The 21,276-nt window shown below is 26.7% G+C and overlaps 2 protein-coding genes across 2 annotated transcripts; one reads left to right on the top strand and one right to left on the bottom strand.

Annotated features, from left to right (window-relative positions):
- Positions 1-8,540: 8,540 nt before the first annotated feature.
- LOC134834996 (uncharacterized) lies at positions 8,541-20,657 on the bottom strand. The gene is made up of 5 exons (XM_063849838.1): positions 19,695-20,657; positions 10,164-10,555; positions 10,018-10,102; positions 8,888-8,975; positions 8,541-8,816 (listed from the first exon to the last, which is right to left on the bottom strand). Exons 1-5 carry the CDS (start codon positions 19,885-19,887, stop codon positions 8,747-8,749), a joined length of 828 nt encoding a protein of 275 aa, XP_063705908.1. The 5' UTR covers positions 19,888-20,657; the 3' UTR covers positions 8,541-8,746.
- Positions 16,473-18,394, top strand: LOC134833350 (cytochrome P450 4c21-like). The gene is made up of 5 exons (XM_063847648.1): positions 16,473-16,632; positions 16,704-17,081; positions 17,178-17,244; positions 17,356-18,098; positions 18,225-18,394. Exons 1-5 carry the CDS (start codon positions 16,473-16,475, stop codon positions 18,392-18,394), a joined length of 1,518 nt encoding a protein of 505 aa, XP_063703718.1.
- Positions 20,658-21,276: the final 619 nt, after the last annotated feature.

Here is a 21,276-nt window from a genome sequence, read left to right as displayed (position 1 = left end):
GTTTGTTTTTAATCAAAAAAAAAAAGTTGATAATTACATTTTTATGGAAATAAATTTATTGAGCAAGCTTAAGAGGTCATGAACTGTCACACTTTTCGAGTTCTAAGCCAGTTTTAGCTCCTTTACGTAACGAAAATTCTAGAAACTCGCATCACAACTCGCATTTGCATGTATTTTTTAGCCTCCAGGCGGTAATTATTTATTGAATTTGTTTGTTTATTTGCTTAATCAACTATAAAACCTATTGTCTTACATTAAAATGCTCGTTTTTTTCTCTCTACAAACCAGTCGAACAGAGTGAAGTAATTTTAATTGTTCATTATTTTATTTGTTTTTGTGAATTTTTCAATGATTAACTGTAATTTCAGTCGAAACAAAACAAAAATATATTTTTTTATTTTTTATTATTATGTTTTAAAAATAAAAAAAATCGACATTCATTGTAAATTAACATCTAGAATGTGCAATATGTTTCATGTGATTTAGAATTTCTGCTTAGATTCATTAAAAATTATAAAAGTTTTAATGTCAAATAAAATACGTTAATTAACGACTGACATTTACACAGATTGACAGTCGGGATTAAGTTAAGCAAAGTTAATGATGATCGCATGTGTCGAGAAGGGAACGTGACATGATGCACATGTTGAGCCCATTCTCCTTTTATTTTTTTTTTACTTTTTTAGGAATTCTATTCAATTTAAAATTTTTCTATGAAACTCTTTTAAAGAAAAAAAATAACAATTAAATCTTTGTTGAACAAACATAAAAAGACCGAAAATTGCAAGTAATAAGAATAGCAAACAAGGAAACCAAATAATTATGTTTCCAAGAACACTTTTGTGAGTAAATATTATTTTTTGTGACAAAAGTGTGACTTGCTTGCAAAAATGAAGTGATTTAAATAAAATTGTATACAATTAAGGGTTTCATTTTGTAACATTGTGAAGGCATTAAATAAATGCAAATTCATCGTTTGTGAATAAAGATCTTAAGATGCGGCAATGACAACGATGATGATGGTAAAGAAAAAAAAGCAACAGAAATATGAGATCTAGGAAGTACTCAGGTGTGATCATTAAAATAAAAAAAAAATTATTTATTTATATATGTTTAGACAAGATTTAAAAATAAAGTACGTTGATTTATGTTTATGTCTAGTTTTAGTTTCATTTTTGTCCGATTTTTATTTATTTTTAATTTTTTGTGTATTTTTTGAGTATTTCTAACTAAATATTTATTAAATAATTTTTATTGAAAAATACCTTTTAATTATTTTTATTTTTAATTTTTTTTTAAGTATTTTTATTATTTTTATGAAAATTAATTAAAAATCGTATATAAATATTTTGAATAAAAGGAAAAATAAAATAAACTCCTCACTGTGCAAGGATATTTAAGTTTAATTTTTTTTAATAATATTTTCAGCGAAGTTTTTTTCAATTTTAATAATTTTTTAAAAATTTCAAAAATTATTTTATTTTTATAATTTTAAAATAAATTAAATAAAATTTATTTAATAATTAATAAATCATCATTTAATTTGATAATAAAATAATAATAATTTGCATGAATAATATAATTTTTATTTAAAAAAAATATATATTTTTTAATGCTTTTAAATTTAATTATTTCACTTTATGTCGCCCCCCCTCCGATTTTGCCGAAAAAAATCAGGGGAAAAAATTTTTTATTAAATTTTAGCATTTTTTTGTACTTTTTATTGAAAAAGATAATAATGTCCAGTAAAAATTAAAATTATAATAAATGTACTTAACTTGCTTAAAAAACGCATTTTTATCCTCGCAAATTGATGAAAATATCAAATTTTTCGAGAAAATTTTAAATTTTTGGCCAATTTTACATACATTTTTGATGAATTAGCTAAATATTTCATATTTTAGAAAAAAATTCAACAAAAATAAATAATTTTCTTTGAACTTTTATACTCCTTTTTTATGAAATTTTAGATAACTTCAAACCATTTTTTAATTAAAATATTCAAAATAAACTCAAAACTTGAATTTTTTAATGAAAATCCATAGAAATTGGAGTGCCCGGTTTCAGAATAATGCCCAAATTCAGATTTGTCCATTTTGGGAGAAAATTTAGATAGAGAAATTTTATAAAAAATAAAATAAAATTATTATTTAACAAATTAAATAAAAAAATATTTTGTTTTAATAATTCTTATTATAATAAATATAAAAATAAATCAATAAAAATAACTTAGTAGGTAGGTACTAAATCATTTTAATTGTTTCTTAAAAATCATTATTATACTCACATTTATTCTTAATAATTGTGCTACTTTTATTGATGATTATTTATTATGTTGTTTATTTGCTGTTGATGTGACGTTATTTGTTAAAAATTCATTGCAAATATTTATTTACGTAGTTGATTATATTATTTTTATTTGTAAATATTCCCACTTATTTTATGTAAAAATATAAATATATATATTTGGAGGTTGTTTTTTTTTGTGTAATTCTTTAATTGTTAACTGTTACAACATATAAGATGAAAATAATTTCAAAATTAGGCGGGAAACCCCATTGTTCACTTTATTTCAACATTTCTTTTTTTTTTCACAACTGTGCGTTGACTTTCTTTTCACTCACTATGTAACAATTAAATAATTATTGTATTTATTACGCACAATTATAAACTTTGTTATTATTATTATTGCTTCATTAGATCATCATTCATTAAATATTAATTTTGTTGGACAAATATAATTTTTTTTCTATTAATTATTTATTTTTTTAAATACATCAATTAGGTGTTATATATTTAACACTTTTTGTTTGTTATTCTTCTTCGTTTCCAATTTTTGTAGATAACTCAAAATTATAGAGCTTTTTCTTTTTCATAGTTGATGTTTAATTTTTTTTTTCAAATTTTACGAGAAACTGCAAAAATAAAAAATTAAATATTAATAAATAATAAAAAATCACTTTTCATCATAAAAACTAAACGAAACTGAATATTAGCAACTTTTGTTCATTGCTGATATGAACTTTCATAATATTTTATAAAAAAAAATATGCATTTATACGATACACGCATGTATGAATATGGAAAACAGATTAACATATAAATGACCTGTTTTAATTATATCACTGAATGAAATGGATGCAAGCCATGCCGAATGAGACAAATTTTTCAATCGAATTAAAATATAAAAAAATTAAATAAAAAAAAAATTAAATTAAAAAAAATTAAATTAAATTAAATTTACTTTAAGTAAAAAAAATAAATTAATTAATTTAAAAAAAAAATTAAAAAAAAATTAAAAAATTAAAACCAAAAAATTAAAAATTATTTATTTTTTTTTTCTTCGCCCAAATTAAAAATTAAAAAAAAATTAATTAAAAAAAAAAATTTTAATAAAAACTGAATTAAATTTAATAATTTAATTTAAAACTTTAAAAAAATAAAAATAATGAAAAAAATAAAAATTTTATAAAAAAAATTAAAAAAAAAATAAAATAATAAATTGAAAAATAATTTAATAAAAAATTTAAAATTAATTTAATAAAAAAATTAATAAAATAAAATAAAAAATAATAAAAATTTGTCTCTTTTGACGCAGCTTTCCTTCGCGGCGATGATAATATGTGTACAATACATGTAATTATTGTAATCTGTGTGATTGCATGCAAAAATGTAAATACGCGGGAATTTCTTTGCAATCTTTATAATAAATCACTGAACTATAACGTGTGCGCGAGATTTAGCGAGGCCTTGTCTGGGATCAAGTCTTGCTTTAATTTTTTTCGCAGGTTCCAAAAAGATTTATATTTCAACCTGAATGAAATTATTTATTTTTCCACACCTCCGATACTCGACCTACACATGTGTTTTAGTACAAACATTTTTTTTTTAATTTTTAATAGGTAATATTCATCATGCAGTTTCTCGAACGCTTTAAAAAAATCTTTTGTTTCAATGTTAACTCAATATTTTTTTATTTATTTATTTTTTTGACTATCGGTGGTGCTATTGATATTTTTTTTAAAGAAGGTTACTTTTTGTGATTTACGTCTATTAACGAATTTTTTGTCGTTTTTTTAAATAATTTTTTTTATGTTAACACTAACAAACGATCTTCTTCATTTTATTTAATTTTTTATTATTTATTTTTTTTTTTGTTGATGACGCTTTTATCCTTGTAACTTCAATAACACAAATCAGCTGTTCAGCTGATATTTCATTCACACACAATTTTTTTCGTAATTGAATTCTTACATTTTTGACCTGAATAACTGCATCGAGAAATATTTCAGTATTTTTTTTTTATTTTTTGAGAGTCTCAATATCTCTAATCTCCGTTGAAAAAAAAATGTTATCAAAAAAAAAATATTTTTGTGGTCTGTACGCGAGAAGTGACAGTTGTTGTCACCACAGACAAACGAGCGGCGATCGACACACGACGAATAATAATTAAACTCGTTAAATATTCGAAAATTGATCCGAAAATGATTTAAGCATGTTGTTGTTAACTGATTGAAGGTTTAAAAAGTACTGCTTTTAAAGACACACAAAAAAAAGTTATAAACATTGAAATGTGTCGCTTTTCGCTGTATGGTACAATGGCAACACACATACTGGTAGCTCACGTGTGTTGTAGCGACAAGACAGGTAAGTGTGTATGAATTCATGCATTTTTGTGTGGAATTAAGACATAGTACATTCAACGGTGATAAATGTTGTATGGCAATGGTATGGCATGAATGATATGATGGAATGTGTACAACAACCTGTTAAATTTTAGTTTTTGTACGGCACATAATGACTCCAAATTGACTGCAACATCATATCACGGCTCACTGGAATGCAGAAAAATGTTTTTTTGTGGATTGAAATTAATTTAAAATAATTCAAATTGACCTTTGAGAACAAAAAATTATAAAAAAAGGATTGAATTATTAAATTTTGATACTTTACCACTGAAGCTCTAGTTTATTTATTATTTTTTAATATTTTAATTAATTTATTTTATTAAGATTAGTTAAAATTTGTTCATTTTATTATATTTTTTCAAAGTTGAAAAAGTTGAAAATTCAATTATTAATAAAAAAGTATAATCATAAGTTAAATAAAATTTTATAAAAAAATCGATTTCGAATTAATATGTAGAACAAATTTTCTCAAAATTTTTTTAAAGTGTATTTTACAAAATTTTTATCATTTTTCAGAATTTTTTTGTTTAATTTATTTCTTGAAATGTTCCGATCAAATTATAACTTTCAAATTAAAAAAAACGAGATTTTTCTTTTTTTTACTTTGCCCTTCTCATTTTTAAAAATTAAAATTTGGAGTGGCTAAAATATATTTTTTCCAATTTATTTTAGGGATAATTCTAATAACATAAAAAAAATTAAAATCCAATTCTTAATTCAAGATTCAAAATATACTAATGAAATGATTCTAAAAATCAACTTTTTGAAATATTAAAAAATTCGGAATTAAGCCATATTAAGCCTATATGTATAAGTCGGAATGAAAATTGAATGTTGAACATTATTGAACTTTGAAAAATATTCAAAAAAAATTTTTTTGAACTTTTTTGAATGCAGACGGAATGAATTTTGAAAACTCTTTGAAATTTATTAATTGTTAAACTTTAATGAACTTTTGAGAATTTTTTTTAATTTTTAATTTTTTATTGAACATTGAACCTTTGAGAATTTTAATATAAATTGTTGCAGCCGGAATTTCCTTTGTTTTAATTTAAATTTAATTTAAAAAAATTCATGCCGGAATTTTATTTCAAATGCATTTTTTTCATGATTTCATTGAAATTTTTTCGGAATTCAATTTTTTTTCCAAAAATTTTTTTTTCACAAAAAAATAAATCGGAAAAAAAATTAGAATAAAAAAATTTCGGAATAAAATCTTTAGTCGGAAAGATGGGAATGAAGCAATCGGAAATATTTATTTTCTACGAGCCAATGCACTCAAAAATAGGGTGCATTCAAATTCGGTAAATTTCTAATTAAAAATAAGAATTAAATAACAAATTTTTCTTATACATCTATGCGGCTCCGATTGAAAATTCATTTACTCCGTACAATTTTCAAAAGTTTTAATCTTTTAATTAATTTATCATTTATTAATCAATTAGTCATGAAATTTGTTCAATATTAACCAATAAAAAATTTAATTATTAATAACAAAGTATAATCATAAGTTAAATAAAATTCATGAAATAAAAAAATCATGTTTTAAAATTGTAATTTTAAACAAATTTTTCAAAACTTTTTTAGAAAGAAATTTTACAAAATTTATATTAAAAAGAATTTTTTTGCAAAATTAATTTATTTTAAAAATTAAACTTTCAAATTAAAAAAAAAACGAGATTTTTATTTTTTTTACTTTGCTCTTCTCATTTTTAAAAATTAAAATTTGAAGTGCTAAAAAATATTTTTTCTAAAGTTTTAGGGAAATTTAAAACATAAAAAAAAATTAAAATCCAATTCTTAATTCAAGATTCAAAATATATATTTAATGAAATTGAAAATTTAAAATAAAAATTAAAATGAAAAAAATAATATTTAAGGCGAATAAATTTTTTGTCACTTCCAGGGGGGCCCTCCGATTTTGTCGAAAAAAATTCAGGGGGAAAAATATAAATTAAATTAAAAATGGAAATATTTTTAATTGAAAAATTACTGTTTATGAAAAAATCATACAAAAAACAAAATAAATCCCTTTAAAAAGACGTTTCCTGTTGTAATGTAAAAGAAAGACACGTGCCAAAAAAAATTTTTTTTTTCAAAAATCTTTATTTTGTTTGATTTTTCTCCAAATTTCTTCAAATTTGGAAATAAATTAAAGTAAAATTTAATTTTAGACGTCTAAAATGGTTAAAAAATCACAAATGGGACAAAAATAAAAAATATTAAATTTATTCGCCTAAATAATAATTAATTAATAAAATTTAATTTAATTAATTAATTGATAAACTTATTATAAAAAAATTAAATTGTTAATTTATCTTGTAAAAAAATGTATACTTTATTATTCACAATTTTTTTTTTTGTATAATATTATCAAAGTACTTTGAACATGTATCTACATTCATTTTATTTTAATATGATAAAATTGTACTTACATTATTTCCTCCAAAATTTCTTTTATGTATCAAATTACATAAAATCAGTTAATTAATTACAGATTAAAAGCAAAATACATTTTTAATAACATTAACTCATGATTTGAATAATAAAGAAAAATTACTTCTCTTCATTCATAAACTGCCATTCATTAAAATCATAATTTCTTCGACGACCTACAGACATATTTCTTTCATTAAATCAGCTGAAGTGAACATGAAACTTTTACAAACTTTTTTTTATATTATTAGAAGAAAGCAAAGAAATCCATTAATAAAGGCATTAAAATCATATTTAAAATTTTTAGTCTCTAAATCCCTTTTGAAAAAAATATGTTGGACCTAAACAAGATAAATTATTGATTAATTTGAATGTTTAATAATTACATGTATTTCATTTTTGTCAGACAATTGAATGTTGTTGCGTAAAAATACTCACCCTCCTACAACTTTGCTCGTGTTCATCACAACTCTTAATATAAATTGAATAAAAAAATTTCTTTTTTTTTCTTTTGCAAAGCAAATTAATTTTTTTTCATCTTTATTACATTATTCATTAATGACTTAATTTATTTTAATATTATTTATTATATTAACTTTGATTTTGATAGATGTGTTTTGTTTTTTTTTCTGCTTTCAACACGAAATAAAGTTAACAAATCATTGATTATTACATAACTATTTCTTCCGTTTGACATTTTATGTTATATTTTTATTTTTAAAGTAATAATTGTTGTTTAAAAGTATTTTAAATACTTTTATATTTTTAACATTACACTATATAATAATTGTATTAAATATTAATAATATATTTTATATTCATAAAACTAATATAAATATATTTTTTTTATATAAATACTTTTTTTTTATAATTAATTATATCATATATACTCTCTACAAATCAATAATCATAACCTATCTTTAAATCTGTCATTTTGATTTTTTTTATAATAATAACTTAGTTATAGAGAACTTTCTTTTCATTCATAGTTTCTTTTTCATTGGGTAACATTTTGCTTTTCATAATCATTCAATCGTCTAAATGACTACAAGTGTATTTAAAAAAGTATATAATTTTTTTGTAATATAATTTTTTAAAGTGTAATATGTATATTATTATGTGCTGTCAAGTCATAGTTAAGTATGTTAAGTTTAAATTTTATTTAAAAATGTACTTGATAATTGCGTGTATTCATTATATATATATGATAGAAAATATGTTTTTTTTTTCTGCTAATATTATAATATATTTTCTTTCTTTCTTAATTTCGTAATCATTAATAATTTTTTTCTTTTAAATCTCTTGATTTATTAATTTTTTGTTGAATAATAAATTTTTAATGATTTATTTTGAATTTTCTCATTCATTCACAAGATTACTTAATAACATGTATGCATAGCATATATGTTGAAGGAACAGAAACAAAAACAAACATTATGAAATATTAGTATTGCACTTGAATTTCTTTGGTACAAATGCGAAAAAAAACGATCAGACGCAATATTCATCGCATACATTTGGTAAATTTTAACAGTCGATATTTTTTTTAAAGTTAAGTTAATAAGTCCATTCAGTTATCGACTAATCGACTCTCCTTATTAATATATATTGCCTTGTTTCACCTACTTATAGTAACTTCTACTGAAGGAATCGTCCAATTGACTGTATGGTCTCGGTAGTCGAGCGGCATCGCTGTTTATGACAAAAAAAAATGATTTATTTTTTAAAATTATTTTTTTTTTAGATTTATGGGGACGACTTACGTATTGTGTGCACTGTGAGGTCGTGGAATAGATTGAGTCTTTTTGTAGAAACTTTTGTTGTCTCTGAAGCGCTCGTTTGAGTTGCCATCTGAAAAATTAATAATTTTAGTTTAGAATTTACATTTTGACTCCATTTTTTCTAGCACATAAAAATACTTTTGGGTAAATTAATTTTCAAAACACTGAAAGATTTACAGAAGGCCCTAAAATATGTATTTTGGGATTTTTTTTAAATATTATTTTTTCTTGATTTTTTGTATATATTTTCAATTTTTAATTTAATTTAATTTTATTCATTTTTTTTTTGTAATGATTTTCAAATTTATTTTTGCTAAAGTATTTTTTAAAATTATTTTTTGATAAATAATTTAAAATTATTCAATTTAAATGTCTACAAATATTTTATAGCGTATGAAATTAAAAAGTTTATCCACTGTTTCGGTTTTTTTCATCTGGATTTTTTCATCGGAAAGTTTTGAGGGTCAAATGAGACTTCTTTGCAATCAATTAATGTCAATGCACAAAAAAATTTCACAAAAAAAAAAATCCGTCTACAAAGTATTAATCAATCGATTCTCATGCAAATCTAGCGTGACAAGTTCTTTTTTTCATAAAAAAAACTTCAAATTTTAACACTAATTTTAATACACAGTTTCATTTATTTTTATAAAACTTCCAATTTGTCAAAAAAAAATTATTTTATTTAGATTTTTTTTTATTTAATTTTTTTTTTTTTTTGTTTAAATAGGATTTTTTAAATGTGACTAGATACTAGGACAAAGAAATAAATAGTAATATTTTTATTTAAATTTTTTTCAATTTCAATTTTATCGAGTTTTATACAAAAAAAAAAAGTCTAAATTGATTTCCAAAATTCTTATTTCAGATCAAAACTTTAAAAAATTTTGTAAAAACTGCTAAAAGTACAAAAAATATTAAAAAATTTAGAACAATTTCTCAGTCATTTTGATATAAAAAATTTAAATCACAAATTTAAGTTAAAGTTAAAAAAATTAATCTATAATTTTTTAGAAATTTTTGAACTTATTAATATTATTAAATATTTTTCCAACTAATAAATTTTACATTTGAGTTTCATTTAAAGCATCTCAAGTAAAAAAAATACTTACCCCGATTTCTCGCTGACAGACTTGATGAAAAAATATCATCCAACTTACTGTGACTATTGATGTAAAATGCACTTTTTGAACTCTCCTAAAATTAAAAATAAATTAAATTTTCTAATTTAATAAAATTTCATTTAAAAAAAACTCACCTCACTACTCTGCGAACTAACAGTCATATTATTCTCCTGCGGAAAATTGAACAAACTAAATCTAGGGGATCGTGGCCAGGATGTTGGTGGCGGTGAGCGAATCATGTGTGCCTGCACCTCGGGCAACGTGAACGGATCTTGGTCCATTTCCGATGCAAAATCCTCCTGCGACATCAATGTGGCGTCGTCCGAGACAATTTCTTCCACGCTGTCGACGAGACTTTCGCGCGATGCCAAGACTTTTTGCACAAAGGGGTTGTCTTGTCGCGATATCCGGAGTGCCTGCATGTCTTCGTCAATGTTGCGAAAACGACCAGGTGTGAGACTCAGCGTTGAAATAGCGGGAGAGGTTGGCCCGGTAACGGCAATTCGCTTGCAACTGTAACCCACAACTGATGAATGCATGCAAAAAAAAAGCGAAAGAGAAAAAAATTAATATCAGGTTATAACAGTTTTTATCTAATAAAAGCTAGATTTGCATTTAAATTTATTTGAGTGACAGTGATTTTTTTATGTTTTTGTAGATGAATTTTAATTTTTTAATAAAATTGCTAAAATATAAAAATTAGACGATTATTATTTTAAAATTTTGATTTTTTGTCTTTTTTTTATTAAATAATTTTTCATTGATTTATTATTATTATTTTTTTAAATTGATTTTTAAATAAAATAATGAAAAATTTAAACAATTTCTTTATTTTTTTAAATATTAATTTTAAAAAATATATTTAATTAATTATTATATAATTTTGCATTAAAATCAAATTAAGTAAGGCTGATTTTTTTATTTTTTGTTTTATTCTGGTTTTATTTATGACATCAGAAAATACTAAATAATAAAATTGTTAAAATAAATAATAAATTGAACAATTTTATATATTTTTTTTTAATAAAGATTAATTTTTGGACATTTGAATGAATATCATTAATTTTTTTCATTAAAAATAAAAAAAAAAAATTAACCGACTTTTTGATTTTAAAAAATGATAATTTAAAAAAATTTAAATTGTTTAAACGAATTATTAAGAAAAAAACTCCTTTTTATCTTTTTTGTAAATGCCTTGAATTATCATTGAAAAATGTCTTCCTTAGAAATTTACGAGCATCTCACACACGTGTCAACACGTCCATCAAAACATTATTCCATCAAAATTACATATTTTATAAAAAAAACAACCGTTTTTCTACCTGCTTTACGGAAATGCGTAGCAACGACCTTGAACTTGATCAAAATTTGCGTCTTTTTTGTAAAAAAAATAAACTTTTATCATCAACTTCTATGTCATTCGCATTGTCGTCAACGTGAATGACTTGCAAAAACTGGTTTACCAGACGTCTCCATTTTAAAAGAAGTCGAACAGTCTAGATATAAAAATTAAAAATACCATCAACTGTATTTATCTATTACAATAATCAGGTTAAAATTTGCATTTTTGTACGTTCACCTTCTTCCTGACAGAAATAAAATTTGGCAAAATTTACAAATTCACAGTAAACACGGCATTATGGACTGATTTTTAGGCTTTAAAATATCTTTTCGAGCTTCTTTTTATTTTTATATTCAAGTTTTTATCAATAAAACAAAAATCCAAAAATAAAAAAGCCAACGAAAAAACACGTGCATAACGAATTCCGTTCTGACCCGACATAAAATATGTATTAGCATTTTTTTCCGCAAAATATTCGCACACAAAACCTGTTTAGTCACAAATTTAGCGAACGTAATATAAAAACTAACGTCAATGAAGAAGAAGATGTTTGGGTGAGTCGAAAAATATTTGCAAAACGACCAAATTTAGTGGTATGATATTCGGTTTGACTTATCAAACAGCCTTTTTTTAGCAAACCTTGGACTTGAAAAAAAATTTTTTATTATTTTTTTTTGCAAAATAGATATTCCTGCTTTTAGCTCCGTTTCTCCTACTGTTTTAGTCATAGTTTGAAAGTTAAACCGTAAAGACTGGAAAAATAATTCTCTCTAATTTTTTAAATTTATTTTTCGAAAAAATAAAAAAATATTAAAATTAAAGGATTTTAAAAAAAAAATCTATAAAATTGAGAAAGACTGAATAAAAATATTCTCTTCAATTATTGAATATTTTTATTTAAAAAAAATAAATTTTAAGTGAAAGTTGTAGAGACAAAAAAAAATTGATAAATTTTTCAAATTGAATTGGAAAACGTAAAATAAAATATTTTTTCCTTCGAGATTTGAATGAAAAAATAAAAAATGTATGTGACAGTATTTTTAGTCACTTTTATCGTGACCTATTTCGTGCACAAAATCTACACTTTCCGCCAAAAGATCAAGTGGGCTGACAACTTACCAGGCAGAAAGGATTGGTTCTTCTACAATCTCATCTTTAAAGTTCAAGGTGCTTCGCCCACAGAACGCGCTCGTTACTTGATCGAAAATGTCCGAGAATACCCTCGATTTTGTGCGTACCTTTTGTACCCGAAAGTGTGTCTTCACGTCAATCATCCGGAGTTGATCAAGCAAATTCTCACAAATCCCGACTGCATAGCAAAGACCGGCGAATACAAGTTGTCCGGATGGGGCAACGGAGTAGGAACAGCACCGCCAGACAGATGGCGTGTTTCACGCAAACACATCAATCCGGCCCTCGGAACCAAGTCTCTTTTGACTTTTATTCCCATTTTCGATGAAGCCAGTCAGAATTTCGTCAAAAAGTTAAAGACGAATTTGGGAAAGGAACCTTTTGATTTATTCAAATATTCGGTGTTGGTTACTCTCGATACTATTTGCAGTAAGTTTGAGATAAAAATTTTTTAATGACGTCAAAAATATTCTTTAAACTTGTTTTTTGTTTAGCAACGTCATTCGGTGTTAGAGTGAATGCACTGGAAAAAAATATCCAGTTTAATAAACATTTGGAAAAGTAAGTTGGTCAAAATATAATTGTCAAAAAGTATCTTTTGATAAATTATCTAGAAGGATATCTAATATCGAGTATTTAAATTTTGGTACATTTTTAAACTTTTTTTTTAGACAAAAATTTCAAAAGTCAATTTTTTGAATCTAAAAATATTAGTTTTGTAAAGGAAAGTTCTTAATTTTCAAAAAAAAAATGTAAAGGCTGTAAAAATTCAAGAAATTTTTTCTCGATTTTTCTAATAATTTGAATATCTAACAAACATTTTTGACTGGTTTAATGTGAATAATTTTTTATAAATTATTTATTTTTTTATCAGAATGCACGAAATTTTATTCAAACGCATCATGAGTCTTCCACTAAAATATAATTGGTACTTCAAATGGACAAAGCTGTACAAGGAAGATAAAATTGCACGGGAAGAATGCTTTAAATTCGGAAAAGAATTAGTCGAGGAACGTAAAAAAATTCTCGCCAAAGAACGCGAAGCTCTCGAAAACAACAACAACAACGAAATAGAAGAAGCAAAAAAAGACAAACCAGTCATTTTCTTGGATCATCTGATGTTCACACCAAAAAGTGATGGCACCTTTTTCCCCAAGGACGAAATCAAAGATCACATTAACACGATGATTTCAGCTGGAAATGAGACAACTGCACTTGCCGTCAGTCATGCGACACTTTTCATGGCGATTCATCAACATGTTCAAGACAAACTTGTGGAAGAGTTGAAATCTGTCTTTCCGACGCGTCCCTTAGACATCACATATGAGAAAATTCAGAAACTCACGTACTTGGATATGGTCATTAAGGAAACTTTGCGTCTTTGTCCATCGGTGCCGAATCTAGCACGTCGCAATATGAAGGAAATCGTTCTCGATGGACACCGAATTAAGCCCTGGACCGATATTCACATCTCGCTGCTGGGCACAATGCGTGGACCAGAATGGGACCCGAACCCCAATGACTTCGACCCCGATAGATTTTTGCCAGAAAATGTCGCGAAACGACACAACTATGCCTGGATGGCGTTTAGCATTGGCATCCGAAATTGCATTGGTGAGTCTTTTATTTTATTTTTTTATCATTTCCGGGTGACATTGATGAATTTTTCAAAAATTCAACAAAACTTTGATTTGTTTGTTTTTATTAAAATTCATCTCTTTTTTGTCACATTTTTTATTGCAGGCTACAAATATGCAATGATGTCATTGAAAATTATGTTAATTCACCTAATGACGAACTACAAATTCACGACAAAGGTAAAATGGGACGAAATTTATCCAGCAATCGATGTGCATGGTCACATTAATGTTAAGCACATGGTCTCGATAGAGGACCGAAAGTTGTATAATTGAAACGACTGCATTTAAAACGTAGCTGATAGATAAATTTGTAGCATAATCAATTTTTTAGTACGTAAGAATAAATAAAATCTTAAATTAGATGTCATTCACTTAGAGACTCCAATTACTCAACAGTTTTCACAACCCGTTAACCGGAATTGCGAGCAACCGGGTACTTGATTCCTAGTATCTAATAAAAAAAATGATGTGAAAACATAATCGATATTTATGATTTTCTACACAGAACCATATTCATGACCATAGTCAGCTTTGTATGCCTCAGTATACTTGCAGCAAAACCATTCTCCTTCAATCCTAATTGGAAGAACTTCCAAAGACGGTCCTTGAGTTGGAAGCTCTTGTTGCTTAAGATCTGGTTGTTCGGGTTCTACTGGATGTTCTAGATCTGCTTGAAGGACCTCGGAATATTGCACGGATAAATTAAGCTGTTCCAGTTGAAGTATTAGCGGGGAGATATAATTGATTGTCTGTCCTATTGTTTTGTATTTGATGCTGAGGGAATTATTGTGTGCTTACAGTTTGTTAGTTTTGATGGTGTTGAGGTAAAGTTTGCACTCAAATCAACTGACTGTTATGGCAAGCGATTCTCCATGAAAGGTATCCTCGGGCTAACGTGTCTAAATGATCCCATGATGCTCCCAAGCTGATCGTACTTGATCCTCTGCGCAATATGGGAATATTTTTTCGGGATTTGTTTCATGTTTGATATTTTGGCTGATGGCGGTTTGATAGCTTTTAATTTGTACGTATTGCAATTTAAACATAATTCAAAGTGTTTCTTTTACACTATCACAGTCTGTTTTATATTCTTTGACTTTTCATTAAAAATTCTTACACCTCTGTACCACACTGATTGTTGATCACTGTATGGAATTTCTTGTATTAGTCTTCAATGTCCATTGTTTCTTAAATTGTATGGCTGTATGTCGACCACTGATTCTTTCTTGCAGTTTGGACAAATATCTGACGTTCTTGCTTTCTTTTGATCTTCGGCTTGTTCTTCCAGTAAGGATCTTTTGTGTTTTGACCTCTTTACAGATGAAAGGAAACGTCTTGTTAAAGAAAATTTACATATTCTATCATTGAAAAATGTAATTTAGTAATGTTAAATATCTTATTATTATGATTTGATTTAATTTTTCTCCCTGACAAAATTATTTAATTGATAAATTTTTGGAAAATTCAGAAAAAATATGAAAATTTTAATTTGAAACAGTTCAATTTTAATATTTTTTTTTTCTAATTTTAAGTTATAAGCTTAGTTAAAAATATTAGCATCCCAAAATTAAAACACAAAAATTTTAAGGGATTTCATACAAAGTTGTTCTTTTTATACTTCTTAATATCTTCTCTTCCTTATGGTTCAAGAAAATGCAATATACATATTTTAAAATTTAGTGGTTAATGACCGCTTTGACATCCATTTGACTTATCAAACAGCCGTTTTTGTTGCACACATGGACTTGAAAAATGTTATCTTTAACGCATTTCGAAGAAAAAAAGTGCGATATTACCCTGGCAATGTCAATTTTGGTAATATGAAAAAAAACATCAAAAATAGAAATAAAAATAATCTTAGTTTTTAGAGAGTAAAATAACTCATTTCTAACATTTTTTTATCAGAAGTTTTTTTTATAAATGCGATATTATCAATGGTTGTTTTCAAACGACAACTTTTTTATATGTATTTTTTGCAATTGCAAGTTTTTCTTGCTTTGAACTTGGTTTCTCTTTCGTTCTCAGTCAGAATTTGAAATTCAATTCGAAAAGACTGAAAAAATTATTCATTCTAATTTTTTGCATTTTTTTTTTAACAAAAAAGAAATAAAATATAATTAAAGGATTTTTGACTAACATCATAAAGTCTGATGGAAAATTACTGAAAAAATCTCTTAGATTTTTGAATATTTTTTTTAATGAAATACATTTTTAGTGAGAAAAACAAAAGTAGTCAAAAAAATAATACTAAATTAAATTAAATTCTTAAAATGCAATAAAAAAAAAGAAACTAAAATTCTTAAACTTTTGAATAATAAAAAATTTAAAAAATGTATGTGACAGTATTTTTGATCACTTTTATCGTGACCTATTTCGTGCACAAAATCTACTCTTTCCGCCAAAAGATCAAGTGGGCCGACAACTTGCCAGGCAGAAAGGATTGGTTCTTCTACAATCTCATCTTCAAAGTTCAAGGTGCATCGCCCACAGGTAAGAACAAAACGAAAGACATGCAAATTTGCATTTTCTCACGTCTTCCTTTTGCATTTTCGTTCGCACAGAACGTGCCCGTTACGCGATCGAAATTGTTCGTGAATATCCTCGTTTTTGTGCATATTTCTTGTTCCCGAAAGTTTGTCTCCACGTCAATCATCCGGAATTGATCAAGCAAGTTCTCACGAATCCCGACTGCATAGCTAAGACGAGCATATATAAGTTGTCCGGATGGGGCAACGGATTGGGAACAGCGCCGCCAGATAGATGGCGTGTCTCGCGCAAACACATCAATCCGGCACTCGGAACCAAGTCGCTTTTGACTTTTATTCCCATTTTTGATGAAGCCAGTCAGAATTTTGTCAAAAAATTGAAACCGAATTTGGGAAAGGAACCGTTTGATTTATTCAAATATTCGGTGTTGGTTACTCTTGACACAATTTGTGGTAAGTTTGAGTCAAAATCTCTTTGTTAACTTTAAAAAAAAATTGATTAATTGATTTCTAATTCCTAATTCTTAAAACGTGTATTTTTTTGTTTAGCAACGTCGTTTGGTGTTAAAGTTAATGCATTGGAAAAAAATATTAGTTTTAATGAACATTTGGAAAAGTAAGTATGCCTTTTTTAAAAAGTGTATTATTGGAAAATCTTTTTGATTTTTTTAATTGTCTTAGTTTAATCTTATATTAAATCTGATTTATTTATTTACTTCAATTCTAGGATGCACGAAATTATATTCAAACGCGTCATGTTTCTTCCACTGCAGAAAGATTGGATATTTAAATGGACAAAATTATACAAGGAAGATAAAATTGCACGGGAAGAATGCTACAGATTCGGGAAAGAATTGGTCGAGGAACGCAAGAAAATTCTCGCCAAAGAACGCGAAGCTCTCGAAAACAGCAACAACAACAATGAAATAGAAGAAGCAAAAAAAGACAAACCAGTTATTTTCTTGGATCATCTGATGTTCACACCAAAAAGTGACGGCACCTTTTTTCCCAAGGACGAAGTCAAAGATCACATTAACACGATGATTTCAGCTGGAAATGAGACAACTGCACTTGCCGTCAGTCATGCGACACTTTTCATGGCGATTCATCAACATGTTCAAGACAAACTTGTGGAAGAGTTGAAATCTGTGTTTCCGACGCGTCCCTTGGACATCACATATGAGAAAATTCAGAAACTCACGTACTTGGATATGGTCATTAAGGAAACTCTGCGTCTTTGTCCATCGGTGGCGAATCTCGCACGTCGCAATATGAAAGAAATTGTTCTCGATGGACACCGAATTAAGCCCTGGACCGATATTCAGATCTCGCTGATAGGCACAATGCGTGGCCCAGAATGGGACCCGAACCCCAATGACTTCGACCCCGATAGATTTTTGCCAGAAAATGTCGCGAAACGACACAACTATGCCTGGATGGCGTTTAGCATTGGCATCAGAAATTGCATTGGTGAGACTATTATTTGATTTTTTTATCATTTCCAAGTAAAATTGATGATCTGTCAAACATTCGCTAAATTTTTTTTAAAGGTTTCTGATGGATTTTAATCTTTTACTGTCAAATTTTTTATTGCAGGCTACAAATATGCAATGATGTCATTGAAAATTATGTTAATTCACCTAATGACGAACTACAAATTCACGACAAAGGTAAAATGGGATGAAATTTATCCAGCAATTGATTTGCATGGGCACATTAATGTTAAGCACATGGTCTCGATAGAGGATCGAAAATTGTATGATTGAAACGATTGCATTTAAAACGTAGCTGATAATATTTTTTTTACGTATGAATAAATGAAATCTAAAATGAAACGTCATTCACCGACAATCCTATTAAAAATTGCCTCACATGACAATTTACTTATGTTTGTGTAACGAAACGTGGTCACAACAACTTTTCACACGCGATCCCAAGTTGTCGTCATCAATATTTTCCCCAAACAGTTTCGACAGTTTTTTATTTAGTCAGTGGTGTTGTGATAGTTTATAAAAGTAAAGGGGTAAGCTTCATGTACTTCTCTAATATTTTTTTTTAAATTTTGTATACAATAGAAATAATAGAAGGTTTTGTGTTAATTCTAGAAAAAATATTCAATAAATTTACAATTTAATTAAAGAAAATTTGAAAACCGCTAAAAAAAATCGAGGTTAATCATATTCCCGAAGTTGCTCAACTAATCAGATGTCTTTGGCGCTACCATTTAGCTAAACTTCTAATACAAATTAAAACTAAATTGTCCGATGTCAAAAATGTTGAAGTGGAAAGAATTTATTATGTAAGAGGAGTTGCAGCTAGAGGAAGGCATCCAGTAGGTTCTCGGTTCCCTGCTGACCTTTGGAATTGTTACGAAACGATTTTGACAACAACGTATCACAAATGCATTTGAAGAGTGGCAACCGCTTTCAGAGAATAATAATTGCTCATCATTCGAAAATTTTAAAGTTTTTGGAAAATTTACAAAAAAATGAGATGGAAAACAAGGTTCACATTACTCAGATATTATCTGGCCATACTAGAATTAGATATTCTGTTAAAGCCTAATTTAAAAAGAATCTGTACCCATAGAACGGATTATGTCAATGTGTAATATTATACATATAAGGATGATGGAAGTGTTCTAAATTATTTGTCTATTTTTAATAAGCCACCGCTTAAGAATCTATTCAGAAAAAAACCAAGAAAAAAAACAATGAGGAAGTCAACGAACAAGATGAACGAAATTTGGAAGAATGAATTTTATTAAATTTAATTTAAATTCCAAACCCCCAAAAAATCACCCCATCCTTCTTCTACGCCACTGTATTCAACCCATACAGAAAGTCTTAATATTGACTTTAAACATTTATTTATCGATTTGCTTGTTTGGGTTATCATTTTGTGTCGTGTCATTCAATTTGTATCGCACACAAATATGCGGTAAATGTGTGCGGCAGATAAGAAAATTGTACAATGTTGATAAGACAATTAAGTTTAACTAAAAAAAAATAAAACTCGCACGATATGTAAACATGTGTAATAATCTGAGATATCATAATTTCTTACCTGACGGCTCGGATCTGGCACGATGATTCATTTCTCGGTCAAACATGATGTCGTCAATCTCGAGGATTTTCTTCTTCCGCAGGAGATTCGTGAGGAACAGGAAGGGCTTTTTGCGCGAATTGCTCCTGCCTCGCGTCTGATTGTTCGTCGATGCATTGAGATTGTTGTAATTTTCGCTTGGCATGTCGTGCATCGTTTTTTTCTCACTTTTTTGTTTATTTTGTTAATTAATCTGAGTAATCAGGGAGAGTGGCGCAGTAATTAGGTCAGAAATTAATTAAATTTTTTGTTTGTTTGTTGAGGAAAAGTCACTTCCGTTTTTTAAAAGCTTTTTTTAATCACACAAATTTTTCTCTTTTTGGAACTTTTTAGTAAAATTCTTTCTTAAATATTTTTTTCACTACGAGGCACATCACATTTTGTTATAATCTCACTCCATTTCATTAATTTCTTGTTTATTTTTTGGACTAATTGCATTTTTTTCCAGGACAATTGTCTAGACAAGGAATTATGCACTTTGCCTGGCTTTTATTAAGGACTAAGACAATTTTCCTTTTGTTATCAACCAAACAATATTTTTTTCTCGTCGAATAATTGAATAAAAGACGAATTTTAGGTACTCTCGATGGACACAAACTCAACAACTAAATTGATTTAATTTTCTTGTTGTTGTTGTGATAAAATCAATTAAAATTATCGTATTTATTAGCACTTATTTTTCTTCTTCCACACGACTCTTCTGCATTATTTTCCTTTTTTTCTCGTGATTAAACCATTCTATAATCAATTCCGAAAGACACTGATATGTTGCAATGTAAAACGACTTAATTTTGTGTGTATGTGGTTTTTTCGGCTGTTGTTTCGAGTACAAAGATCTGGGAAACTACAAATGTTCAAAAATATATATTTTTTCTATTTTTCTTTTTTTTTTTTGTAATCGGGGGAAACTCTACCGTGACCCACGTTCAATGTGAAAAATTCGCCAACTAAACCTTGTTAGATGTTGTTCAATATTATTTTGTAGGGATACACGAAAAAAAACGGTATGTTGGTGTTGGTGCCATCGGTTGCGCATGTCACGAAATTATGTGGGTTGATGAGATGATTTTCGAAGAAATTTTTTGTAAAAAACAGGATTTTTTGAGAAAAATTATTTTAAATTAAAATTAGAAGATTTTTTTAAAAATTATTTTTAAATTTTTAATTTAATAATTTTTATTTTTGGAAATAAAATAAAATTTTAACCAAGAGTTGAATATCTCTGCGGTACTTACCATTTGCTTAGTTGTGGGTTGTTGAAAAGAGAGACAGCTGATGTAGGTACTGATGGTATTTTATCAGTATAAAAGCAGCTGTAAGCACTCACGAATATTTTGAAGAGTGAGTTAATTTTGCTTTTCAACCAGAAAAACCGTTATTTCTTGTAATACTTACGTGGAGAAAAATAACTAAATTTCTTTTCAAAAATTTAATAAATAATTTTTTTATATAAAATTATATCTCTTGTTCTTGTCCTGTCCCCAGACCAAATATGCTATCAGCGATAGGTCTACGTTGATGTAAAACATCCTTGATTTTATTG

Source organism: Culicoides brevitarsis, chromosome 3, assembly GCF_036172545.1.
Source record: "Culicoides brevitarsis isolate CSIRO-B50_1 chromosome 3, AGI_CSIRO_Cbre_v1, whole genome shotgun sequence".
NCBI lineage: Eukaryota > Metazoa > Arthropoda > Insecta > Diptera > Ceratopogonidae > Culicoides > Culicoides brevitarsis.
The sequence above is the reverse complement of the archived record's forward strand: the minus strand, read 5'-3'. Positions and strand labels throughout refer to the sequence as shown.

Bases quoted from the DNA above. Each gene is read 5' to 3' on its own strand.
- LOC134833350 (XM_063847648.1), top strand. From the start codon at position 16,473: ATGTATGTGACAGTATTTTTGATCACTTTTATCGTGACCTATTTCGTG. The intron at 16,633-16,703 runs GTAAGAACAAAA...TCGTTCGCACAG, and splicing joins TCAAGGTGCATCGCCCACAG to AACGTGCCCGTTACGCGATC. The intron at 18,099-18,224 runs GTGAGACTATTA...TTTTTATTGCAG, and splicing joins TGGCATCAGAAATTGCATTG to GCTACAAATATGCAATGATG.
- LOC134834996 (XM_063849838.1), bottom strand. From the start codon at position 19,887: ATGCACGACATGCCAAGCGAAAATTACAACAATCTCAATGCATCGACG. The intron at 8,976-10,017 runs GTAAGTATTTTT...TTAATTTTTCAG, and splicing joins TCTGTCAGCGAGAAATCGGG to ATGGCAACTCAAACGAGCGC. The intron at 8,817-8,887 runs GTAAGTCGTCCC...TGTCATAAACAG, and splicing joins CCTCACAGTGCACACAATAC to CGATGCCGCTCGACTACCGA.